The sequence below is a fragment of the Taudactylus pleione genome, unplaced genomic scaffold, assembly GCF_031769625.1.
Source record: "Taudactylus pleione unplaced genomic scaffold, aTauple2 ptg000250l, whole genome shotgun sequence".
Taxonomy (NCBI): Eukaryota; Metazoa; Chordata; class Amphibia; order Anura; family Myobatrachidae; genus Taudactylus; species Taudactylus pleione.
Window position 1 is genome coordinate 1,373,337 of NW_028284652.1, and position 27,808 is coordinate 1,401,144.

Here is a 27,808-nt window from a genome sequence, read left to right on the forward strand (position 1 = left end):
AGGATTGAAGCTTGCCTGAAATCTATATACTCTCTTAAAGGAGCTATTACTTGCCCTGCTAGGGCTACGGCCTGGTTGGCAAAAGCTATTGAGAGTTGGGCAAAGGCACTAGAAGATACATTTCCCTCTGATGCTTCGAGGGAACAGCTGTCCTACATATCTCACATTAGAGATGCAGCCTCCTATTTAGAAAGGAGGCTTTGGATACTTGTCTCCTAGCTTCCAATGCATCTGCTACTTCCGTGGTAGCCGCCGTATTGTTTGGCTTCGCTCATGGAGTCTTTGCCTTATTCTGGGGAGATTCTGTTTGGCCCAGAATTGGACAAGATTGTGACTGCCTTGGCAGCTTCCAAGACAGCGTTCTTACCCTCTGCATCTGTTACGAAGCCTCAGATATCATCCTTTCGGTCCTTTTGTCACCAAGGAAAAGCTAAAGGTCAGTCCTTTCCAAGGCAGTCGGCATCCACTAAGGCCTCCAAGCCTAGGGCGAAACAGACCTGGGCTCCAAGACGTTCACCTACTGTACCAAATCTGAGAACAAGCCTTCAGCCTGACGGGGCGGGCCTCTCCCTGGGGGCTCCCAGGGTGGGAGGCTGACTTCTTCAGTTTGCCCAGTTCTGGCGTCAGACCACTTCAGACGCCTGGGTAAAAGAAGTGGTCTCCCATGGATACGCTCTCTCATTCCTGAGACGGCATCCCCCAGCAGTTCTTTTCCACAGGACGTACATCGGACCCAAGCAAAGCCATACTCCTCCAGAAGACCATTCAGTCCTTTCTGCTCTCGGGGGTATTAATTCCGGTCCCCTCATCACAGTGAGGGAAGGGATATTAGTTTACCCTTTTCTTGGTTCAGAAGCCCAACTGGTTTCATCGGCCTATCCTCAACCTCAAGTCTCTAAAAAAGTTTATCGGGGTCCCAGGTTTCGTATGGAATCCCTCCGCTCTATTATCCTGGCTATGGAGCCTGGGGACTTTATGGTGTCTCTGGACATTCAGGACGTTTACCTACATGTACCTATTGCGCCTTCTCGTCAGCAGTATCTCCGGTTTGCTGTCCTACAGCAACATTACTAATTTATTCTTTCTACAGCTCCTCGGGTCTTTACCAAGATCATGGCAGTTATGGCGGCCTCTCGTCGTCGTTAAGGGATCAGACTGCTCCCATACTTGGACAATCTTTTGCTCTTAGCAAGCTTGCCAGAAATTCTTCACCGCCATCTATAAGTAATCATTGCCTTTCTACAAACGAACGTTTGGCTGATCAACTGGAAGTCTTCCCTGACCCCTTCTCAAAGAATGGTACATCTGGGAGCCTTCCTGGACTCTCAGACTCAGAGAATCTTCCTGACAGCAGACAAAATCTCTGTATTACAGCACCGAGTGCGCAGATTACTCCACAGTCGCCGAGTGTCAATTCACTCTGCAATGCAGACCTTGGAATCCATGGTGTCCACCTTTGACGTGGTGGAGTTCGCTCAGTTTCACTCCAGGCCCCTACAACACCTGTTCCTCTCCAGGCTGCCCCAGCTGCTCACTCCCAGATGGAGGTTCGCCTGTCCCTATCCTGGTGGCTACAGATGTCCCACCTAAACAAGGGTCACCCCTTTTGGATCCCGGACTGGGCACTCCTCGCCACGGACGCAAGCCTCTGTGGGTTGGGCGCAGTAACCGGCCAGCACTCCTTCCAAGGATGCCGGACTCAGCCGAGGCAATCTAACCAGTCAATGTCCTGGAACTTCGAGCCAATTGCAAAGCCCTCACTCTGGCTTAGGATATTCTTCCGCGCAGGTACAAGTACAATCCGACAACGCCACAGCAGTGGCCTACCTCAATCACCAAGGAGGCACTCTAAGTCGGTCAGCAAGGGCAGCAGTGTCCCGCATTCTCACATGGGCCGAATGCTATCTCCGCATTGTTCATCCCGGGTATTCTCAATTGGGAGGCGGATTTCCTCAGCCGTCATGACGTGCATGCAGGGGAGTAGTCTCTCAATCCAGAAGTCTTTCAGTCTCATGGCCTCACGACACAACCACAAGCTTCCAGTGTACATGGCCAGGACGAGGGACCCCGACGCAGCCTTCGTGCACGCATTATCTGTGAGGTGGACCTTCCATTTGGCGTACCTCTGTCCTCCAGTCTCCCTTCGGCCTCGGCTTCTTTGGAACTTCAAGTAAGAAGGGGGCACGGTCCTGTTGGTAGCTTCGGCTTGGCCGAGGCACCATTGGTGATCCGATCTTCAAAGTCTCTCCATAGACGTTCCTCTCCAACATCCTCTACAACCAAACCTGTTGTCTCGGGGTCCCTATCTACATCTGGACTTGGCCCGTCTGTCTAGCTCTGTGGTCCAGACCATGCTCATAGCACGTAAACCGGCCTCTGTCAGGATTTATCACCGGGTGTGGCATACGTATTTCCAGTGGTGTGTTACTAGAAACTATGACCCTCAGGTTTTTAGGGTTTCTAGAATCCCTTGCCTTTCTTCATGCTGGATTGGTTCTCGGACTCTTCCTCTCTGAAAGTGCACATCTCTGTTCTGTCCGTCTGGTTCCAGCACATAATTACTCCTCTACCGGATGTTCACACCTTCCTGCAAGGTGTTCTACGTATACAACCTCCTTTTGTCCCTCCTGTGGCTCTGTGGGATTTGTCCGTGGTGCTCCACGCACTTCAGGAACCTCCATTCGATTCCCTGGATTAAGTAGATGTCAAAAGGCTCACTGCGAAGACTGTTTCTTCTGGCTATAGCATCTGCCCATAGTTATCGGATTTAGGGGCGCTTTCCTGTCGGTCCCCATTTCTAATCTTTCATCTGGACGGGGCTGTTCTTCAAACGCGCTTTGGCTTTCTTCCCAAGGTGGTCTCTCGTTTCTACCTTAATGAGGAAATTGTGGTTCCGGCATTTCAATCACCAGACCTCTCGACAGGTGAGGCCTCTTTTGGATGTGGTCCATGCTCTGAAGATCTACGTGGACCGTACTAGTTCCATCAGAAATCGGACTCCCTCTTTGTCCTATATGGATTCCACAAGAAGGCATGGCCAGCTAACAAACAGACTCTGGCCAGATGGCTTTGCATGACTATCTCACATGTTTACACGCAGACTGGCCTTCCTGTGTCGGCTACAGTATCTGCTCATTCTACTCGCTCTATGGGGCCCTAGTGGGTAGCCCGCTGTGGCCCGTCTGCCGAGCAACATCGTAAGGCGGCCACGTGGCCTTCTGTCCACACTGTCTTCTGTCCACACCTTTTTTAGGTTCTATGCCTTTGATACATTTGCCTCTGAGGATGCTTTCTTCGGGCTCCAGGTTCTCCTTGCAGCTCAGTAGTGTTTCTGCGACCCTGAAAAAGAAGAGTTATGGTAAAACTTACCCTTGTTAACTATTTTTCTTCAAAGTCCATAGGGACCACTGGGCACCCGCCCTGACGCACTTGGCTTGTATGGGTTTCTTCTCTTGGTCACTCTTTTCCTTCTCTGTGTGAGAGTGTGATTCTTCAGTGTACCAGTCTCCCTTCTCTCCTATCCTGCTCCTGCCTTGGGCTTGTTAACAAAACTGAGTCGCCTTTAGGCTGTGGGCAGGGTATAGGGGGAAGGACCAGAGCATCCTGTGATTGAAAAAAGCTTTGCTATTGAGATTTAACAAGGGTACGTTTTACCATAACTCTCCTTTTTACTATTTGCTTGAATAGAATTTTTCTATAGTCTAACTGGTATTATTGAACGATGTGTGAGACAATGTAAAGTGAACTTCATCTTGTAAACTTTTAAAATTATTTGCAGAGAGATATAAGTGTCAAAAATAACTATGGTTTGGAATGCCGGACGATGATATAAACTTTTTAACAAAAATAAAACAAAGAAAAAAACATTTTGTACCATTTGTTTAAATCATGAAATATGTTTTGATAGTTTTGCTTTAGATATTTCTTCTCTCAGTCTCATGTACTCTTGTTTGTCATCCTTTCAGACCGCTCTACCTCCCTGTCAGAGTCCTGCTCACAGCAGAAACATTCACTCTGTCCAGTAACATCGTGGTGGACACTGCAACCTTCCTGCTCAGGTGAGCCCAGCAGGAAACGTCAGTAAGGTTACAGAATGAGTGGCAAAATGCCAAAAATATGAAGGTGCAGGCCAGAAACCATTGTGATGTCATATATATTTCTACAATCGCACATATTTTTTGGACAAAAGCACAGATTAGCGCAACGATATACAGATGTATTCTCAATCTTATTTGCTGCAGTCGTGCCAAACAGTTCTTCTCGGCGCGCCTGGTCCCATGAGACCCTGCTAGCGTTGGACATCATTTTTGCTGAAAATGTGTCTAAGATTTATTTATTTATTACCAGTAATTTATATAGCGCACACATATTCCGTAGCGCTTTACAGAGAGAATATTTGGCCATTCACATCAGTCCCTGCCCCAGTGGAGCTTACAATCTATATTCCCTACCACATGCGCGCGCACACACGGTTTAATGTTTTTTTTTTGGGAACCAATTAACCTACCAGTATATTTTTTGGAATGTTGGAGGAAACCGGAGTACCTAGAGGAAACCCACGCAAGCACAGGGCGAATATACAAACTCCACACAGTTAGGGCCATGGTGAGAATTGAACCCATGACCTCAGCGCTGTGAGGCAGTAGCGCTAACTATTACACCGTCTGTGCTGCCAACTAGGACGCACCAGGAGACTCTGCTGATTCATTTGATTAGCTATACCTGTTTATATGTGCGACTGTCTCTCAATCAGCATGCAAAGTGCCACAATGCAGCCGCCACAGTTCTTTTTCCACACCAAGTTCCATTTATAGACTCCGTTGCACAGAGATATACAAGTGTCACATATGAAATTACTCAGCACAGTCTCCTGGTGCGCCCTAGTCGCATCGCATTGCAACTTAGACACTTTTTCGGCAAAAAAGACGCCCAACGCCAGCAGAGTTGTACGGGACCTGGCGACTCACTCACGCCAGGCATGTAGCACTATGTGGCGTATTGAGGATAGATGAGCAAAGACACATCTGTAATATTGATTATGAGGAGAGCAATTTGTTACAAGGAGTGGGTGTAAGTAGAGCCTGAAAAAACCTGCAGAATGTCACCCCTAGCATTGCACAGAGGAATGTAAACACTACAGTGGGGGGTTTGCTCCTATGTATGTGCATAGTTACATAGTGTTTCACTTCCTCCATTTTCTGGTTTGTAAATGACCCCAAGGTGCTAGAATAAAGCGTCTTTTGAAAACTGATGTTTTGTTGCCTTTATGGATAGAATAGTAATTGCTGAGTGTCCTTCTTGGTGATTGGTTATTTCTCTGCACAGAGAATTGTGTTGCTCCTCTTTTGATAGCGATTATATATTCTCCCACTCGTTTTTATATATACAAAGAAGCCTTGTCATCTCTGCATAAAACCTTTTGTCATAATTCTTTACTGACTACTTAACGAAAAGTAATTGAAATTATAAGCAAAGTTAATTGTTTTGTTTCTTTCCTATATAAAGATGTATTATTGTTTTTACTATAATATGTTGATATAAGTTTTTATTTGTCACAATTACCTCTTCTATTTGAATCATTCTCTTTTGCTAGTGGCATTGCATCTGATACCTCTTTTCCATCAAAAACCCGGGTCCGACCTGGGTTTTGAGACATGGTTCCAGGTCAAACACCGTTTACACAGCACCATAGATCTGGGTTATTGTCAGGTCAGCCCCGTTCACACTGAACCCGGGTCTGTCCTGATAAACTTGTGAGGTCATAAAAAGTGGGAGGTGACTGCTCCACAACCACCAATTAGCTCATTTTAGGCATGGCCCAGGTCGGATAACCCGGGTTGCGCCGTTTACACTGCACCATTACCCAGGTCCATCCTGGGTCTGACCCTGGGTTGGATTGCCAGGTCACTTGACCTGGGTTATTTTTCAGGGACCTTTTTACACTGAGCTGCGACCCGGGTAGACCCAGCAAAAAACCCAGGTTTTTGCTCTGGTGTAAAAGGGGTATAAGTAAGATGGTGTAGATGTAATGCAGGTTTGAGAAGCTCATGTTACTAGTTATTGTCTGGCATAGGTTTGATCCCGTGCTGTGATGGGCAAGGCTAATAAACACAAGACTGAGCCTGCTAACTCGGTTAGTTCCTCAGATATTTCGCATCAGGTACGAAGCCAGAAATCGCTCCCGACGAACAACAGATACTGAATAATGCATGTGAAATTACTACACATCCCTATCAGCCAGATTGATGATTAAATTAGAACAAGTCTTTATTCCCTGCTTATTCATTAGGATTTAGTGGTGTTTGAGAGCAGTAACTACCAATAAGGTAGATGTATAATGCAGTAGGCAGACCTCATGGAATAGATGGACTGCAAAAAGAGGTGGAAAACTTCCTCTCATTTCTGCAGCAACTCTTGGCAGACCAGACAAGGCAGATCCAGGTTCTCGACCTGACTTGAATGTCCTAGATCTTCGGTTCTCAAACTCAGTTCTCAGGACCCCAGACAGTTCACGTTTTCCAGGTCACCCAGCAGGTGCACAGGTGCAGTCATTACTCACTGACCCATTTTAAAAGATCCACAGGTAGAGCTAATTATTTCACTTGTGATTTTGTTAGGAGACCTGGAAAACATGCACTGTTTGGGGTCCTGAGGACCGAGTTTGAGAATCTGTGACCTAGAGAACAGCTACTCGTAGAAATAGTTCTCTACATTAGTAAGCATAATCAACCTAATCCTGAACTTGCCATCAATACCAAGATTGAAATCGACTATACACATGATGCTGATTACCATTCCAGCTAATAGCAATATACAGTAAGAATATGATGAACCAATATTCTCTGAGAGGAAACTTTAGTTCTCCTCCACTAGAACGAGACAGATGTCCTCTATATGGAACAAGCTCCTATGCGATGGACAACAAGACCTTTATCTCCTGTTGACAGGACTGCTACCATGGTCTATGTGCCAGAGCAATAAATTTGGTATGCTAACATCTACAGTATTACTTCATCACAAAGCCCCAGCTAGTAGCTTCCACCCACCTCTGTGCTGGCCTGCTTTGCTGAGAAACATACACTTTGTCACCCGCTATGGGCATTGGTGCTGATTCACTCCATTAAAGCCTCTCCTGCCACTCACTCACCTGCTGGCTTACTACATTTTGTATTGCACACACAAGGCTCACCTTGGATTAGGTTGACTATGCTTGTCGACTTTGGTGAATGCAGACTATACATTAGGGGAACATTTAGGCAGTGTACAAAATCCTTACCATATAGTATCACACCCAACTGTCATGCAAAATCTCCCAATCCACACAAGCATGATGTTAGCTCAGCAACAGGGAAAGGGGGACTTATTAGCCGGGATTTCTAGATTCTCCAATTCTATTGGGGTAGTACTATTATTCATATAATGCATGTAACTAGTTTCCAAGTTCTCCCTGACCAGGCATTTTGCTTCTTCATCATGACCACTTCAATTTTGACCCCTACATGTGTGTTCCTCCCTGCAGGCACATTACGGGAGTTGTGTAGGGTTAGACGGAAATACAATCTGCATGTTATTTGCTGAGAAATAGTTTATTTTAATTTTTTAAACCTGCTCATATGCACCAAAAATTCTTACACACCCTTTCCCATGCTGATTTAGACCCATTACAATGCCTTGTACTAAGGAGAACAGAACGGGTGTTGGAGTGGGAGTGAAAGCGTGGCCAGAGTTACAGTAAGGCAGTGTTCATGCAAAATACTTTCCATGCTGACCCCAAGTGAGATGCATATGTGGCCGTTTGGAGGCTGATCATTTGCGGATTCCCTAGCCCTGGTACAAAATGCAATGATGATCGGTATCTGCTTCTAAGGGGTCAATCCAATTAGGTGTGAATTGCGAGATGCGAGTTGCCAATTTCTTCTTCAGTGCCCATAGAGCTCCACAGGGAGACATTGTGGTGTAGGTGGGACCTGTAGGACCGGACACCAATAGCAAAGCTTTTCAATCCCAGGATGCTTCGGTCCTTCCCCCTATATCCCGCCCACAGCCTGAGGGCACTTTAGTTTCGTTGGTGTCCAGCAGGAGCTGGACCACCATTATAACAGTGGGCTGCATTAAGCAGCCCAAGCTTTAATTTTATGATTTAATATACTCTTTAATTTTTATTAAACGGGCGAGCAGCACCAGACTTTCCTCCAGATGTCTGTGCTTCTGCCCCACCACCCCTCTGCAGCGCCGTGACGCCAAGCTTGTGCTAGGTACTCTCGACGGGGCTCCGACATAGGACTAGCTAGCAGGCTCCCCGGACCCCAGACTTCAGCCCAGACACTGGTGCGCCTATGACTCCGCTAGACCACCGGGACATATAATTCACTGGCGCAGGACATATCTAGAGGCCAGGGGACCTGGTGGTTAACATCAGCAGGGGGAGAAGGTGCTCTCCCTGCAGCCCCTCCCCCACCCCAGGTCCTGGTGTTCCCTGCTGATGTTAACCACCAGGCCAGGGGACCTGGTGGTTAACATCAGCAGGGGGAGAAGGCGCTCTCCCTGCAGCCCCTCCCCCACGGCGGTCCTGGTGTTCCCTGGGCTGCTCCTCCCTCTCCCTCCGCCCCTTCAGAGACGTACAGCAGCCATTTTAGCAAGCAAGTCTCCGGGGATGCTAGGTCCAGTCTCCCTGTATACCTCACCCACGGGCCAGGTTATACAGCGATATATCCTACCAGACACTGTCTGTGTAGTTGACTTTAGTGCCCATTGCAGACATGTAATGTTTTTCTGCGTTTGTATGTAACATGTGCTAGCGCTAATATCTTATACTGTCAGCTTATACCTTTCCCTTTATTTTACTATACCCTGATCATACTAAGGTATAGGGGTTTATTGTACCTCATATCTCCTATATAATTGTGAGGGCTATCACATACTATATAGCACAGTTGCACACTACACTGTGCCATATAACACATACTGCAGGTTGTTCAATGCACTGTATTTTATTATTCTTGTGGCTATGTCTGGCAGAGGAAAGAATAACAAGCAGTCTGATGCTGCTGCTCCTACTCTGGTGTCTTGTAAGTCCTGCTCAGCGGGCTTAGCCCCAGAGGACCTCATTCAGGATGGTCTTTGTACTAATGGTTACACAGCCCCAGGCCCCTTAGCCCCGGTGTCTTTTCCCTCAGGACCCACCCTGTGTTGCCTTTTCACAGATGCTGGCAAAACTTGCGGACCACATAACCGTCCCTGTGGTAGCTCCCCCTGTGGGATGGCTACAGCAGGTACTCCCTGCAAATCCTTTGCCTCCCCCATGGGTAGACGTACTGTCTACCTCAGTACAGTGTTTGGCTAATACAGTACCTCTACGGGTTTTCAGCAAATGCTGCAAAAAGAAAAGCCGTTACCTACTACGCCTACTAAACGTGCTGTGTTATCTTTTCAGTCCACTCAGTTATCTGATATCATCTGGGGAGGCAGAAGGCACAGACCTCTCTCACTCTGAGGAGCCACCCTCTAAAATAAATATACCTGCTCTTGTGAGAGCTATAAAAATTATTTTACAAATAGAAGAGGATGTACCCGCTCCTAAGAAAAAACATGCACTTTTTAAATGACAAAAAGTAGTTTTACCAGAATTTCCTTACTCTGACCAGCTATCTGATCACATAAGTGAAGCTTGGAATATGCCCGGTAAAAGGTTTCAAATTCCAAAACGGTTCAGTTCCTTTTACCCTCTTCCAGCTACTGATTGTACTAAATGGAAAGTTCCCCCAGTAGTGGATGCTCATGTAACACGACCGGTTCAAAATGCTATATTACCCATTCATACTGCAACCTCCTTGAAGGAGACCACAGGTAGACATATAGAAGCTTGTCATAAATCTATATACTCTCTTACAGGAGCTACTACTCGTCCTGCTAGGGCTACGGCCTGGGTGGCAAAAGCCATTGAGAGTTGGGCAGAGGCCTTAAAAGAGACATTTTCCAATGATGCTTCGAGGGAACAGCTGTCCTACATATCTCACATTAGAGATGCAGCCTCCTACTTAGGTGAAGCAGCTATGGATACGTCTCTCCTCGCCTCCTGGATATCTGCCACTTTGGTATTGGCCCGCTGTACTGTTTAGCTACGTTCCTGGAAAGCAGGTTCAGACTCAAAATGCACTCTGGAGTCTCTGCCTTATTCTGGTGACATCCTATTTGGTCCAGAATTGCATAAAATTGTGACTACCTTGGCAGCTTCCAAGACGGCGTTCCTGCCCACTGCATATAATACAAAGCCACGGACGTCATCCTTTTGGTCCTTTCGCCCTCAACGAAAGCCAAGGGTCAGTCCTTTCCATGACAGCAGACATCAGCCAAGGCCTCCAAGCCTAAGGCCAAACAGGCCTGGGCTACTAGACATCCACCTGCCAAGTCTGAGGACAAACCTACAGCCTGATGGGGCGAGCCTCTCCCAGGGTGGGAGACAGACTTCTTCAATTCGCCCAGGTTTGGCATCAAACCACATTGGATGCCTGGGTAAGGGAAGTGGTCTCCCACGGATATGCCCTCCCATGCCTGAGGCGAACCCCCCCAGCAGTTCTTTTGCACAGGACCTCCATTGGACCCAACCAATTTGGGTCCCCTACTCACAATGTGGCAAGGGCTATTACTCTACCCTTTTCTTAGTTCAGAAGCCCAATGGGTCTCATTGGCCTATCCTCAACCTCAAATCTCTGAACAAGTTTATCGGGGTGCCCAGGTTTTGTATGGAAACTCTCCGTTCCATTCTCCTAGCTATGGATCCTGGGACTTTATGGTATCTCTAGACATTCATGAAGCTTACCTACATGTACCTATAGCACCTTCTCATCAACAATATCTCCAGTTTGCAATACTACAGCAACATTACCAATTTCAGATTCTGCATTTCTACGGCCCACCGGGTCTTTACCAAGATCTTGGCAGTTATGGCGGCCTATCTTCATCGTCAAGGGATCAGACAATCCCAAACTTGACCAACCTCTTGCTGTTGTCCAGCTCCCCAGAGACTCTTCACTGCCATCTGCAGGTAACCTTTCTTCAATTGCACGGTTGGCTGATCAACTGGTAAAAAAAAAAAAACCTTCCCTAAGAACACCCTCTCAGATGATGGTACATTTGGGAGCTTTCCTGGACTCTCCAGTTCAGAGAATCTTCCCAACGGCGGACAAGATTTCAGCAATCCAGCTCAAACTATGCAGACTGCTTTACAATCGCCGAGTGTCTATTCACTCTGCAATGCAGGCCTTGGGATCAATGGTGTCCACCTTCGACATGGTGGAGTTCACCCAGTTTCACTCCAGGCCCCTACAACACCTGAGTCTCTCCAGGTGGAACGTGCTACCCCATCTGCTCAAATCCCAGATGATGGGCCTCCCCCCAGAGGTCCGCCTGTCCCTAGCCTGGTGGCTACAGACTTCCAATTTGAACAAGGGTCGTCCCTTTTGGATCTCGGTCTGGGCTCTCCTCACCACGTATGCAAGCCTTCGAGGGTGGGTCGCAGTAACTGGCCAGCACTCCTTCCAGGGCCAATGGTCCCCAGTCGAGGCAGTGTTACCAATCAACATCCTGGAAGTTTGAGCCATCTACAAAGCTCTCACTCTGGCTCAGAATATTCTGAAAAACAGGCCAGTAAAAGTATGGTCTGACAACGCCATGGCTGTAGCCTACCTCAATCACCAAGGGGGCACTCGAAGTCAGTCAGCAATGACAGTAATGTCCCACATTCTCACATGGGCCAAACGCAATCTCCCAGCCATCTCCTCAGTGTTCATCCCGGGGAGTCTCAATTGGGAAGCGGATTTCCTCAGCCGTCAGGACGTGCATGCAGGAGAATGGTCTCTACATCCAGAAGACTTTCAGCTTCTAAAGGAAAAATGGGGTCTTCCGGAAGTGGATATCATGGGCTCAAAACACAACTACAAGCTTCCAATTTATGGAGCCAGAACAAAGGACCCCGACGCAGCCTTCATAGACGCATTGTCAGTGAAATTAAACTTCCATTTGGCATTTCTCTTCCCTCCAATATCCCTGCTTCCTTGAGTGCTTCTAAAGTACCGACATGAGGGGGGCACAGTCCTGTTCATAGCTCCGGCTTGGCCCAGACGTCATTGGTACTCCGATCTTCAAAGGCTCTCCATAGATTTTTCTCTTTAACTCCCTCTGTGAGTAGACCTGTTGTCTCATGGTCCATGTCTACATCCGGACCAGCCGTCTGTCTTTAACGGCTTGGCTCTTGAGACATCCCTTTCTCCAGCTCTGTGGTTCAGACCATGCTCAGAGCACGTAAACCGGCCTCAGCCAGGATTTTCCACAGCATTTGGCATACATATTTCCAATGATGTGCTCCAAGAAACTATGACCCGCAAGTTTTTAAGGTTTCTCGAATTATTGCCTTTCTTCAGGCTGGATTGGATCTAGGCCTCCGCCTAGCATCTCTGAAAGTGCAGGTCTCCGCTTTGTCTATCTGGTTTCAACGCAGAATTGCTACTATACCGGATGCTCACACCTTCATGCAAGGTGTTCTACGTATGCAACCTCCCTTTGTCCCTCCTGTGGCTCTATGGGATTTGTCAGTGGTGCTCCAAGCACTTCAGGAACCTCCATTCGAACCCCTGGAATCAGTGGATGTCAAGTTGCTCACTGCGAAGACTGTTTCTTCTGGCTATAGCATCTTCCCGTGGGGTATCGGATTTAGGGGTGCAAAGTGTACTTGGCCTCTGTTCAGCAAGGAACACCCCACCTGCCTAGTTAGATACATCAGAGAATTCCAAGTATTCATCCTCTGCAGATATCATATGCACTAGCTAATGCCATTGTTTCCCTGTATAAGTGGGTGCATTGCTGTATTAATAGGCTCAAGCCACAACATGTCAAGTAAACCACGACTTATAATGAGTGACGCATGTTTGTCTTTCTTATCATAGTGAGAATTGGATGAGTGACTTACGGTGTGTTCCAAGTTATTTATGGAGATGCACTTATTATGTGTTGTGAAATCCTGTGTGTGAGACTCACTGTGTATATTAATGCACTTGTGGTCTAATGAAAATGTAAATGCAAAGTTGGTCCAGAGTCAGTATTTATGAATCATAAATATTTATAATCTTTTTGCTTGAACAATCACCCTAAAGTATATATGGCAGTAGTTTGAGCCGCTTCCATTGCAGATGGTGTTATAATTCACCATGGTTTGACAATGGTAAAGAAAGGCCTACTTTATTTTGCTTCTACGATTTACTGAGCCACCAATGCTTCACCTCTCAATGTATTACTAAATTCTTATTTATCTTCTGTTCTCTGTTGCTACATGTGTAAAAGTTTTTTTTTCTTCCCATTTAAAGGTTTATTTTAGACGACTCTGCTCTTTATCTGTCAGACAAATGTGATGCCGATGTAATCGATCTAAAGAAAGGTATGAAATCTATTAATTTAGAAAGAAGTTAAGAAGTTGTCGTTTGTATACAGAAAATGGCTGATTAGTTTGATACCTCTCATGTGGTTTCACTTATTAGCAAAGTAAAGGGAAATTCCAACAGAGACCTTCCTATTTTATTGAGACCAGGAAGTAGGCAAGACTTGGTATTTCTCGTACATAATACAGGAACATCAATTATTAAATTTCTTGGTCGTAAAAAGAATTTCTTCTTCAGGGTCCAGAGGGCTCCACAGGAAGACAATGAGGTGTAGGTGGTGGATAGGAGGACTGGACACCAACAGTTAAATCTTTTGCTATCTCAACATGCTCCGGTCTTTCCCTCCCTATACCCCGCCCACAGCCTGAGGCAATGTTCATTGTCTTGGTGTCAGCTGGATCACTGTTAGAACAGTGGGGCTGCTTTAAGCAGCCCAAGCTTTATTTTATGTTTTATTTTATTTTTTTTTACTTCAAGACAGAGCAAGCAGCACTAGACAGTCCTTTGGACGTGCTGCTCCTCCATCACCTCTCCGCAGGGCTGCAACTTCAGCCATAGGCTTAGTACTTTTGGTGGGGCACCTGGGGGGCTTGCTAGCGGGCTCCATGGGTGGACCCCAGACTGCAGCCGAGACTTCAGGGGACAGGCGTCATTGTGCAGTCTTACCTTCGGTCTCGGGATACAGACCAGAGGTGCTGATGTGGACAACGGTCCGTCCGGGACTCCACTAGACCACCAGGTCTAACGTTACTGGTGCGAGAGGCCAGGGAACCGGGGGTTAATGTCAGCTTAGGGGAGGTTAGCTCTCTCCCTGTGGCCTCTCCCCCATCTCAGAGCGCCATTCCACTGCGGTCTTGCCACCCTGAGCTGCTCCCCCTTCACCCTCTGCCCCCTCAGAGACCTGCGGCGCCCATTTTCTTCAATAGCCACAAGTCTCTAGGAACGCTGGGTCCAGTCTCCTCACATACCTCTCTTAGGAGCCAGGTTATGTAGCGCTATTTCCTACCAGCCACTGCGGTCTGTGTAGTTGAATTTAGTGCCCATTGCAGTTATATATTTTTTCTGCATTGTATGTGACTTATGCTAGTGCTGCTGTCTGTGTTTTTCTCACTCTGTCAGCTTATGCCTTTCCCTTTCTTTCACAATAACTATGGAATACTGGTGTATAGGGGGTTCACTGTACTTCACATCTACTTGTATTTGTGAAGGCTGTCACATACTGTGTGGTTACAAGTTGCTCAGTGCCATATTGTATGCTGTAGTATCCTGCAGCTATGTCTAGCAAAGGCAAGGGTATACTGCTCTCTTGCAGGTCCTGTTCAGCAGGCATAACCCAGGAGGCCTTAATTCAAGATGGTCTATGTGCATCTTGATATACTACACCAGGCCAGTCAGCCCCTCCAGCCCCTGCTCAGGAACCCCCCTGGGCTTCCTTTTCGCAGTTGTTGGCTACAATTGCAGACCGCCTAGCAGTCCCTGCAGTAGTTCCCCCTATGGGGTTGCCACAACAGGTACAAGCGATGCCTCCTCCGTAGGTAGACATGCTCTCTACCTCAGTGCAGAGTCTAGCGGCTATCAACAACTGTTGCAGAGTGAGAAACTCTTACCCAGTAAAACTACTAAGCGTGCTTTGCTATCCTCACAGTCTGTGTCATCTGGGGAGGCAGAAGACGCAGATCTCTCTCTCTCACTGAGTTCCCTTAGGGGAAGGAAGAGCTTCAGTCTAAATTGATATACCTGCACTAGTGAGGGCTGTCAAATCAATTCTTCAAATAGATGAGGCTGAGCCTGCTCCTAAAGCAAAGGAGAAACTTTTTAAGAGACAGAAAGTGGTTTTAGCGGAATTTCCTCTCTCTGATCTTTTTTAATTCATGAGCGAAGCATGGAATATGCTGAATAAAAAGTTTCAGCCCCCAAAAGGCCTGGTTTCTTTTTACCCTATTCCAGCAGCTAATTGCGCTAAATGGGAAGATCCCCCAGCAGTAGATTCCCATGTGACACGTCTAGTTAAAAGCTCTACTTTACCTATCCCTACGGCATCTTCCCTAAAGGACACGATGGATAGAAAGATTTGAAGCTTGCCTCAAATCTGTGTATTCTCTTACAGGAGCTATTACTCGTCCAGCCAATGGCCAATGCCTGAGTGGCCAAAGCAATTGAGAGCTGGGCAGATGCTCTAGAGAGCGCATTTCCCTCTGATGCTTCTCGGGAACAGCTGTCCTACATCTCGCACATCAGGGATCCAGCCTCCTATTTAGGAGAAGCGTCTTTGGATACTGGTCTCCTAGCTTCCAAGGCATCTTCTACTTCGGTGGTAGCCCGTCGTATCATTTAGCTTCATTCATGGAAGGCCGACCCGGATTCTTAGAATGCCTTGTAATCACTGCCTTACACTGGGGAGATCCTGTTTGGCCCAGAGTTGAACAAGACTGTGGCTACCTTGGCAGCTTCTAAGACTGCTTTCCTGCCCTCAGCATCTACACTAAGGCGTCGGATGTCATCCTTTAGGTCCTTTCGTCCCCAGGGAAAAGCTAAAGTTCAGTCCTTTCCTCGACAGTTGGCATCCACAAAGGCCTCCCAAGCCCAGGACCAAGCAGGCCTGGGCTACTAGATGTCCAGCTGCTAAATCTGAGGACAAACCTACAGCCTGACGGGTGGAAGGCCGCCTTCTTCAGTTCACCCAGTTCTGGCGTCGGACCACAACAGACGCCTGGGTACAAGAAGTGGTCTCTCAAAGCCCTGCTCCTCCAAATGGCTATTCAGTCTTTGCTGTATTCGGGGGTAATAGTTTAAGTCCCGTTGTCACAGCGTTGGAAGGGTTATTTTTCCACCCTTTTCTTGGTTCAAAAGTCCAATGGGTCTCATCAACCTATCCGCAACCTCAAGTCTCTAGACAAGTTTATCAGGGTGCCCAGGTTTCGTATGGAAACCCTCTGCTCGGTTGTCATAGCTATGGAGCCTGGGGACTTTATGGTGTCTCTGGACATTCAGGACACTTACCTACATGTATCTATAGCGCCGTCCCATCAGCGGTATATCCGGTTCGCTGTCCTACAGCAACATTTCCTATTTCGGGCACTGCCCTTCAAGCTTTCTACAGCTCTGCGGGTCTTTACCAAGATCATGGCAGTTATGGCGGCCCACCTTCATCGTCAAATTTTCAGACTACTCCCATACTTGGACGACCTCTTGCTCTTGACACGCTCTCCAGAGGTCCTTCACCGCCATCTTCAGATAACCATTTCCTTTCTACAAACACATGGCTGGTTGATCAACTAGAAATAGTCTTCCCTGACCCTTTGCAAAGGATGGTACATTTGGGAGCCCTTCTGGATTATCAGGCTCAGAGAATCTTCCTGAGAGCAGACAAAATCTCTGCGCTGCAGCACCGAGTGCGCTGGTTACTCCAGTGTCGCCGAATGTCAATTCACTCAGCAATGCAGACCTTGGGGTCCATGGTATCCACCTTCGAAATAGTGGAGTTTGCTGAGTTTCAATCCAGGCCCCTAAAACACCTAATCCTCTCCAGGTGGAACCCAAATGATGGTTCTCTGGAAGTTCGCCTGTCCCTCTTCTGGTGGTTACAGACATCCCACTTAAACAAAGGTCACCCCTTTTGGATCCCGGAATGGGTGCTCCTCACCACGGACGCAAGCCTCCGCTGGTGGGGCGCAGTGACCAGTCAGCACTCCTTCCAGGGATCCTGGACTCCCGCCGAGGGGATCTTACCAATCAACGTCCTAGAACTCCGAGTCATCTACAGAGCTCTCACTCTGGCTGGACATTCTGGCAGGACATTCTTCAGGGCAGGCCAGTACAAGTACAGTCTGATAACGCCACGGCGGTGACCTACCTCAATCACCAAGGAGGCACTGGAAGTCTGCCAGTAATGGCAGAAGTGTTGAATATTCTCAAATGGGCAGAGCGCAATCTCCGCGGTGTTCATCCTGGGGACTCTAAATTGGGAAGCGGATTTCCTCAGCTGTCATGACATGCACGCCAGGGAGTGGTCTCTACACCCAGAGGTCTTTCAGCTCCTGGTGGACAAATGGGGCCTACCGGACATGGACCTCATGGCATCACGACACAACCACAAGCGTCCGGTGTACGGGTCCAGGACAAGAGATCCCGAAGCAGCCTTCGTAGACTCTTTGTCAGTGAAGTGGACCCATCCATCTGGTGTACCTTTTCCCTCCAGTCTCCCTTCTTCCTCGGGTCCTTCAGAAATTCAAGCAAGACAGGGGCACTGTCCTGTTGGTAGCTCCGGCTTGGCCCAGGCGTCTTTGGTACTCAGAGCTAAAGAGCCTCTCCATAGATGCTCCTTTCCCACTTCCTCAACGACCGGACCTGTTGTCTCAGGGTCCCTTCCTACATCCGGACCTGGCCCGTCTGTCTTTGACGTCGTAGCTCTTGAGACATCCCTCACCGGGTGTGGCATACATTCTTCCAGTGGTGTGCAACCAGAAGCTTTGAACCTCAGGTTTTTCGGGTTTCTAGAATCCTTTCCTTTCTTCAAGCTGGATTGGCTCTCGGACTCCGCCTGGCCTCTCTGAAAGTGCACGTCTCTGCTCTGTCCATCTGGTTCCAGCACAGAATTTCTCCACTACCGGATGTTCACACCTTCCTGCAGGTTCAACCCCTCTTCGTCCCTTCAGTGGTTCAGTGGGATTTGTCAGTGGTTCTCCAAGCACTTCAGGCCCCTCCATTTGAACCCCTGGAATCAGTAGATGTCGAATGGCTCACTGCAAAGACTTTTTCTTCTGGCTATCGCGTCTGCCCGTAGGGTGTCGGATTTAAGGGCGCTCTCCTGTCTCTCCCCATTTATCATCTGGTTTCCTTCAAAAGGTGGTCTCTCCTTTCCACCTATGGGCCGAATTCAATTAGCCGTGAAAAGTGCCGTCTGGCGAAAAGTGGAATGAATTTGCCTCATTCGCCTGTTTTTGCCACAATATTTTCTCCATGCGCCTCCCCACTTTTCGCCCAATTCAATTGTAAAACATGCAAAAATGCAGATAGGCGAATGTCCTCTAAAAGCGTAACTAGCAAAAAGGACCTCTTTTCTGGAGGGAAATCAGTCTGTACCCCATAAGAAGCTTCAGTGACCCTGGCAATCAATATAGAATAGTACTAGTAGCCCTAATAAGGTATTTCATTAATTATTTTTTTTTTCGCAAAGGGCAGTTATATGCATTTTTGCATATGTGTGGAAAAATTGTAGAAAGCAATGTTTTTTCTTTCAAATAAGTACCGAGGTTAACCGAGGGGTACTTGAAAATAGGTACCTAGTATATTTAGATGTCTCTACAATTAAGATTTAAAAAATCTCAAAAATTCACCTGCTGCAGCCTCGTGCAATCACAAAAACACCTGTCCCAACCATATAGCCCCCCAAAGTACCAGTCCCCCCCACTTTTTTTTCCAATTTCCAACACTTTTTAAATTTTTGCCCAAAAATTACATGTCTTTTTTGGGGTGAATTAAATTATCTTTTAATATTTTTTTGTCCTATTAGTCATTAGGGGAGATGTCCAAAGGGTTCTGAACCAAGTCCCCACATCTGTACACCAAAATATCGATTTTGCACTTCTTTTCTCCTGCCTTTTGCTGGAGAAACTTTCCCGCCTGTTTTTGCCTATGGAGTGAAAACTCCGGGGAATTGAAAATGGAGATACTTTCTCCAAACTGCACTTTTTGCAGCTAATTGAATGCGGCCCTTAATAAGGAAATTGTAGTTCCGGCCTTCCAATCACCAGACCTCTCGGCAGGTGAGGCCTCCTTGGATGTGGTCCGTGCTCTGAGGATCTATGTGGACCGTACTAGTTCCATCAGGAAAACTGATTCACTCTTTGTCCTATATGGATTCCTCAAGAAGGGCTGGCCAGCTAACAAACAGACTCTGGCAAGATGGCTTCACATGACTATCTCACACGCTTACACGCAGACTGGCCTTCTTGTGCCGGATACTGTCTCTGCTCATTCTACTCTCTCTGTGGGTACCTCGTGGGCAGCCCGCCGTGTCGCATCTGCCGAACAACTATGCAAGGCGGCCACTTGGTTTTCTGTCCACACCTTTCTACGCCTTTGATACCTTTGCCTCTCAGGATGCTTCCTTTGGACGCCAGATTCTCCTCTCAGATCGAGAGCATTCCCGCCCTTGAACAATGGCTTTGGGACATCCCCATTGTCTCCCTGTGGAGCCCTATGGACCCTGAAGAAGAAAAGGAGAGTTATGGTAGACTTACCTTTTTAAATCTCTTTCTTCGAAGTCCATAGGGTCCACAGGGCACCCGTCCTGACGCACCTGACTTCTATGGGTTTGTTCTTGAGAATGTGATTCTTACGTGCACCAGTCTTCCTTCTGTCCTATCTTGCTCCTGCTTTGGGCTTGTTGACAAAACTGGTTGCCTCAGGCTGTGGGCGGGGTATAGGGGGGAAGGACCGGAGCATCCTGGGATAGCAAAAGCTTTAACTGTTGATGTCTGGTCCTCCTATCCACCACCTACACCACATTGTCTTCCTGTGGACCCCATGGACTTCGAAGAAAGAAAGTTAACAAAGGTAAGTCTACCATAACTCCTTTTTTAATCCATGCATCTGTTTTGTTCAAGGTGATACGTGGACAGGGCCGGTTCTCCCATTACGCATGGTACACCGCTGCGTAAGGCGCCACATAGTGGAGGGCGCCTCAGCTGCGTACCATGCGGGCCGCGGGCAGTCTGTGTCTCTCTGACACTGCTGCGCTGCGTGTGTAGCGTTGACCGGACGGAGTTCGGTCAGCGCTACACAGTGCCAAACACACAGGCACCGGCAGCTGTGTGTTTGCTTTAGCAGCCGATGAGAGTCAGACAGACTCTCATCGGCTGCTGCTCCCACTGCCGGGCATCTTCCGGCTCCTGCAGTGGGTAATGGGAGAGAGACGTCATGACGTCTCTCCCTTGATGCAAAGCGGCCCGGAGGACTGACGAAGGAGCTGATAGCGGCAGCGAGACCAGGAGCAGGGTTTCAGGTAAGTGTTTTATATTTATTACGCCTCTACTGCGGGGGGGGGGATTACTACTGGGGGCACTACAAGGGGGGACTACTACTGGGGGCAATACAAGGGGGATTACTACTGGGGGCACTACAAAGGGGGTTTACTACTGAGGGCACTGCAAGGGGGGATTACTACTGGGGGCACTACAAGGGGGAGATTACTACTGGGGGCACTACAAGGGGGGGCTACTACTGGGAGCACTGCATAGGGGGGAACCTCCCCTGAGGGGACTACTACAAGGGGGGACTATATAAAGGGCAATACTGGGTGTACTGCATGGGGGGGATTACAACTGGGGCCACTGTATAAAGGGTACCACTATTGGGGGCACTGCATGGATGGACTACTACTGGGGGCACTATATAAGGGGCTTACTACTGGGGGCACAAGGGGCACTGCACAGGGGTACCACTACTGGTGGCACTATATAAGGAGCACTGCATAGGGGGTACCACTACTGGGGGCACTGCATAGGGGGACTACTACTGGGGGCACTATATAAGGAACTTACTACTGGGCACTGCACAGGGGGGGGGGACCACTACTGGGGGCACTGTAAAAAGGGCACTGCATAGGGGGGCGGCAAAAAATATACTCGCTTACCAAAAAATTTGGGCTAGGGCCGGCCCTGTACGTGGACCATGGAGGAAATAAATAAATAAATAAAATAGTGTAATTCTGATATATATCAGTTTGGTGCTCTTATGCAAACTTAAGGTGTAAGGAGAAAGAAATAAAAAAAAATTATAAAAAAGAGAAAACACCATTGGTGACATGTGCTACTGAAAGTGTACACAGCAGCTCCCAAGGTACTATTTACTCCATACCAAATTATTGTTTGCGGACGATCACTCAGCATATGGATATGATTCCTATATTTCTGGAGATAATATAGGAGCTTATATAAAAAAGAAAGCGAAAAAGAGCAACCTCCAATAGTGTAGTATAAAAACACAAACAAGAATGGCCTCGTACATTATAAAAGTGGAAATATGCTTATCTGCCTCAATGATTGCGGTTGCACAGGAACTTCCCAATGCGTTTCATTCCTTCTGTTTTATCTGAAGTCCCCATGAGTTGCTGGTGTACACTTTCAGTAGCACATTTGTAGTGTTTTAGTTACCATTGATGTTTTTCTCTTTAATTTTATTTTTTTTATAAAAATATTTTATATTTCTTTCCCCTCACCACCTTAAGAGTGCGAATCTATATATCAGAATTACACTATTACTCTATATTTCTTTTTTTCTTCTTCAGGGTCCATAGGCTCCACAGGGAAACCTTGGGTGTAGGTTGGATCTGTATCCCAGGCACCACGCAGTTAAAGCTTTTGCTCCCAGAATGCACTGGTCCATCACCCTATACCCCGCCCCTGAGCCAAAAGCACCTCAGTTATAGTTGGTGCCCTGTTGGAGTGGGGTCACCGTTAACGCAGGGGTGCTGTCTAGCAGCCCCAAAGCTGATTTTATTTTTTATTTGGTACTTTTTTTTTTTTTCCATCTTCATAGCGCGCAGCAGCAAACTGTCCATAGGATGTCTGCGCTGCCACTCCGTCTCCCCGCCGGCGCCACAACGCCAGTACAGATCTGGGGACCTCGGTGGGACCCCGGGGTCTGTGCTAGCCGGGCCCCGCGGTACATCCCGGACTGTGGCCGGACCTACGGGGACAGGTAAGAGCGGGTCACCGCGTATTAGCAGTCCTACCTCCGGTCTCAGGGGAAAGACCGGAGGTGCTGGCTGTGGAAGCAGGCACTCAATACCCTGCGCTCCACTAGACCACCAGGGACTTGTAGTTGGTGAGGGAGCCAGCGTCCCGGGGGTTAATTGCCAGCCAAGGGAGGCAGCCTTCCCTGTTCAGCGGCTGCTCCCCTCAGCTCAGCGCGCCTTTCCACTGCGGTCTGGCTTTGCTGAGCTGTTTCCTCCTGTAGCCACGCACCCTCTGTGGTCTCCGGCAGCCATTTTTCTTGATGGTGCACTCGCAGATCTCTCAGGCCAGTGTGTGGTCTAGTCCCCCTGCATACCTCTCCCTTAAGTTGGTGTATGCAGCACTATAGCCTTCCCAGACACTGAATCTGGGCAGTTGATTGTAGTGCCACTTTGCAGTATACTTTCTGCATTGCATGTGAATTATGCTAACGCTGCCTGTCTGTCTTGTTTCCTAACTGTCAGTATATATCTATACCTTTCTTCTAATTCTACGCTAATACAGGTGTAGTCTAGTGGTTCTTTTATCTCACGTATATAAAAGATAATATTTGTGAGGTCTGACACATACTGTTGTGTGCTACACTGTGCCATATTTAGGCAAAGGGCTCCTGCAGCTTACCAAAGTGTCAGAAAGGACCAGCGTGTCGCATACTTAGGCAATGGGCTCCTGCAGCTTATCCAAGCATCAGTCAGGACCAGTGTTTTTTTTCTCTGACTTTTACCTTAGCATACAGGTGTATTCTGGGGTTTCCCTGTGCTTCACATTTATAGAACTAAGTATTTGTGAGGTTTTGTCACATACATTCGTTACACTGTGCCATATTTGGCCTGTGTGCTCCTGCAGCTTACCCAGGCATAAGACAGGACCAGTATATTGCTTCCTACTAGTATCCTACATACACTGTGGTCACATTGTATCCTGTAGCCCCACCATGGGTAGACGTACTTTCTAACTCAGTACAGAGTCTGATGGCTACATCTAATGCCTTTCAAACCGGGTTTCAGCGTAGGGAAACCTCTACTCAGTAATTCCTTTACATCCTGTTATCGTCACAGTCCACGCACAGATGCTCATACCTCTAACCCTGACTCCCCTCCGGAGGAAGATGAGAGTCGGTCATAAATTAATATTCCTGCCTTGGTACGAGCTGTCAGATCCATCTTAATAATAGAAGAGGACGAGTCAGCCCCTAAATCCAAGCACCCTCTGTTAAAACGACAGAAAGTAGCTTCAGCAGAATTCGGATCATCTAGCTGAACTCATGGCTGCAGCCTGGCAATCGCCTGGTAAGAGGTTTCATATTGACCTCATGTTACTCTTTTACTGTGGCTCATTGTGCAAAATGGGAAACACCCCATATGGTGGATTCACATGTTACGTGTTTAATTAAAAGCCCTAAGTTGCCTATTCCTACAGTTACTTCCTTGAAGGAACCTGCGGATAGGAAAGTAGAAGCTTGCCTGAAGTCGATATACTCTTTTTCATGGACTGTTGCCCGTCCAACCATGGCTATTGCATGGGTAGCTAAAGCTTTAGAGAGCTAGGCTGACGCAGTTGAAGACTCTTTTCCCTTAGATGCTTCTAGGGATCAGATGTCTTTTGTTGCTCACATTCGAGATGCAGCTTCCTATTTTGGAAAAGTGACATCAGATGCCAGTCTCCTAACCTCCAGAGTCTCGGCCACGGCTGTATCTGCCCGCCGTCCCCTGTGGCTACGCTCATGGAAGGCTGATGTGGATTCCGAGAAAGGCCTAGAAGGCTTACCCTACAATGGGGACATCTTGTTGGGCACAGACCTTGACAAGATTATAACTACTTCTACTAGGCCTAAAGTTCAGTCCTTTCCTAGGCAGTCGGCTTCCACTAGAGCCGCCAAACCCAGGACCAAGCAGACCTGGAGCACAGGATGCCCTGTTTCAAAGCCCGAGGATAAACCCTCAGCCCGACGGGACGGGCCTCCCTTTGTGATACCCTGAGTGGGAGGCCGACTTCTTCAGTTCGCTCAGTACTGGTGTCAAAACACCACGGATACTTGGGTAGGAGAAGTGGTCTCAAATGGGTACGCCCTCTCATTTCTCAGATGGTCTCCCCACCAGTTTTTCTACACAAGCCCTCATTCAGACCCGAACACGGCCTTACAAATCCAGAAAGTCATGCAGTCTTTGCTGCAAGCAGAGGTAATTGTGCCAGTCCCACTATCTCAGTGTGGGACTGGTTATTAATATACTCTTTCTGGTACAGAAGCCGATTGGGTCTCATCGGCCTATCAACCTCAGATCCGTGAACAAATTCCTAAGGGTGCCAAAATCAGGATGGTAACCCTATGCTTCATCTTCCTAGCTATGGAGCCTGGGACATTTTATAGTATCTCTGGATATTCAGGACGCGTACCTACAGGTACCTATAGCACCCTCACATCAGCGATATCTCCGGTTTGCTATACTAAGGCTACACTTCCAATTTCAGGCTCTGCCCTTTGGACTTTTCACAGCTCCATGGGTGTTTACCAAAATTATGACTATCAGGGTGGCCCACCTGAGTGGTCAGGGTGTCCGTCTGTTTCCATACCTGGACGACCTCCTGCTCCTAGCAGGATCCCCAGAAGTCCTTCACTGCCATCTGTAGTTAACCATTGCTTTCCTGCACAAGCACGGATGGTTTATCAACTGGAAAAGGTCCTCCCTGAATCCCTCACAAAGAATGATGAGCCATGCTGGATTCTCAGGATCAGAGAATCTTTCTGATATCAGACAAGATCTCCACACATCAACTACGTGTGCGCAGATGTCTCCACAGTCGCCGAGTGTCGATCCACTCAGCAATGCAGGTTTTGGGATCCATGGTGTCCACCTTTGACATGGTGGAATATGCTCAGTTCCATTCCAGGCCTTCGCAAAGGCTGATTTTCTCCAGGTGGAACGGGTTACCCCATAGGATCAAAGCTCAGACATTGGTGCTCTCTCCAGAGGTGCGTATCTATCTTGGTGGCTACAGACATCTCATCTAACTAGGGGTCGTCCCTTTTGGATCCTGGACAGGGTAATCCTAACAATGGACATCAGTCTCCAGGGCTGGGGCGCAGTGACCAGTCCGCACTCCTTTCAGGACCGTTGGACATCGGTTGAATCAACCCTGCCAATCAACATATTGGAACTTCGAGCTGTCTACAGGGCCCTCAACCATCAAGGAGGTACACAAAGTCAGGCAGCAATGGCAGAAGTGTCCCGCATTCTGACATGGGCCTAGGGTCACATCCCGGCCATTTCAGCAGTGTTCATTCCGGGAGTTCTAAATTGGGAAGCAGACTTCCTCAGCCATCACGACGTGCATCCCGAGGAATAGTCAATTCACCAAGAGGTGTTTCAACTCCTAGTGAACAGATGGGGCCTCCGAGAAGTGGATCCCATGGCCTTCCGACACGATCACAAACTGCCTGTGTATGGGTCCAGAACAAGAGATGCCAAAGCAACCTTCATAGATGCATTGTCAGTGAAGTGGACCTTGCAGTTTGCGTACCTGTTCCCTTCTTCCTCAAGTCCTGCGGAAGTTCAAACAAGACTGAGGTACTGTCCTGCTGGGGGCTCCAGCTTGGCCCAGCCGTCACTGACGTCATATTTCTGGGGAGGCCTCATTGGATGTGGTCCACGCTCTCAGGATTTATGTGGACCGTACCAGTTCCCTTCGGAAATCAGACTTTGTTTATGCTCTATGGATTTCACAAGAAGGGATGGCCAGCCAATACACAAATATTGGCGAGATCGCTTCGTATGACTATCTCAGAGGCTTACACACAGACAGGCCTGCCTGTTCCGGCTTCTGTTACTTCTCATTCTACTCGGTCTGTGGGCCGCTTGTGGGCAGCGCGACGTGGCGTCTCGGCTGTTCAGCCTTGTACGCTGGCCACGTGGTCTTCCATTCAGACCTTTCTAAGGTTCTATTCATTTGATACCTTAGCCTCTCAGGATGCTTCCTTTGGGCGCTGGATTCTCCTCTCAGCACAGGAGCGTCCCCACCCTTAAAAGGACTGCTTTGAGACATCCCCAAGGTCTCCCTGTGGAGCCTATGGACCCTGAAGAAGAAAATTAGTTATGGTAAGAACTTACCTTTGTTAACTCTTTCTTTGAAGTCCATAGGGTCCATAGGGCACCCATCCTGACACACCTAGCTTCATTAAGGGCTATATTTCTGGTCACCAGTTTCCCGTCTCCTTCTGTGAGAGTGTGATTCTTGTGTGTACCAATCTTCCTTCTCTCTCTTATCCTCCTCCGGCCTATGGCTACTTACCAACTGAGGTGCTTCTGGCTCGGGGGCAGGGTATAGGGAGGATGGACCAGTGCATCCTGGGAGCAAAAGCTTTAACTGCGTGGTTCCCAGGATACAGATCCAACCTACACCCAAGGTCTCCCTGTGCACCCTATGGACTTCGAAGAAAGAGAGTTAACAAAGGTAAGTTCTCACCATAACTCATTTTTTCTTTGGTCCATGTATCAACGTTTATAAACTCTGGGCTGAGGACTAAAGAGGGAAGTCCTGACAAGCACGGAATTTACATTATATTTCATATATAACTACTTGTGCTTTGGTATGCTGAAGGTGCTAATTTTTACCTATTTTTTTACATTTGGTGATTTCTGAATACAATCACTTTGAAGAATCCAGCAGCCCTCTTATCACTGGAGGGAGTGTATTTTTAGTGTACTGTTTAACTATTTTGGACACTAGGGGGTATATTTACTAAAGTGCGTGTTTGTTTTTTTTTAAGTGGAGTTTTTTTCTATAGCAACCAATCAGAACTTATTTATTTGGCACCTAGAAGATAATAGCTAGAATCTGATTGGTTGCTATGGGCAACAACTTCACTTATAAAAACCCGCCCTTTAGTAAATATACCCCAAATTAAGTGACTTTAATTATTTGTATAAAAAAAAATCTCTTATAGTTTGTTGCGCTATTTACGTTCTCTCCCTCTCTGTGTGTGTGTATATGTGTGTATGTATATATATATATATATATATATATATATATATATATATAATATATTTATATATAAAGAAATATAAATAACACAAAACTTATATGATCTCTGAAACCACAGCACCTCAGTGCTGAAGATGTTGAGAGTGTGACACTAGAGGGCAGTGAGTCCTCTAATATTCCTAAAATGTTCCATTAGTAGTTTTGGAACATCCCCCTTCTTACATCTTGCTTGTTCAGCTAGTTGTTATGGCTTATTAGCTTTTTTGTTTTTTCTGTTTTGTTTCTCCTGCAAGACGGTAGACCTGTATATATCCTTGCTGTACAATAGCATCACTGGGGACTTGTCAGCAAAGATATCCTTAACTGTCTTCCATTAATAAAGCATACGGAGGCCTTATTGCCTTCGCATATGTTTTAGAATGTAAAACCTGATCTGTGTGCAGTTAAATAGAAATGTTGATAATCGCCAACAATTCGTAGCATTGGTGTAAGGGAATCCATACTGTTAAGACGCGATATATCCTGTGTATAAGCTGCACATTTCAATCAGCTCTGTACTGGGAAAAGCAGCCTAAAGTTTCTTGCTGGGCGACATACCTGTGTGAACAGTGCATTGTTATGTCATCCTTGTTAGGGATTCAGACCTTTTACGCTTTCTAT

General features: G+C 47.4%; 1 protein-coding gene across 1 annotated transcript in view; it reads left to right on the forward strand.

Moving 5' to 3' along the window:
• ATG2A (autophagy related 2A) overlaps window positions 1-27,808 on the forward strand; it is a 169,536-nt gene that overhangs the window by 78,747 nt on the left and 62,981 nt on the right. Inside the window, exons 25-26 of the mRNA XM_088480016.1 lie at window positions 3,966-4,058; window positions 13,359-13,429. Coding sequence (XP_088336142.1) covers window positions 3,966-4,058; window positions 13,359-13,429 — 164 coding nt within the window. The remainder of the gene's footprint in view (window positions 1-3,965; window positions 4,059-13,358; window positions 13,430-27,808) is intronic.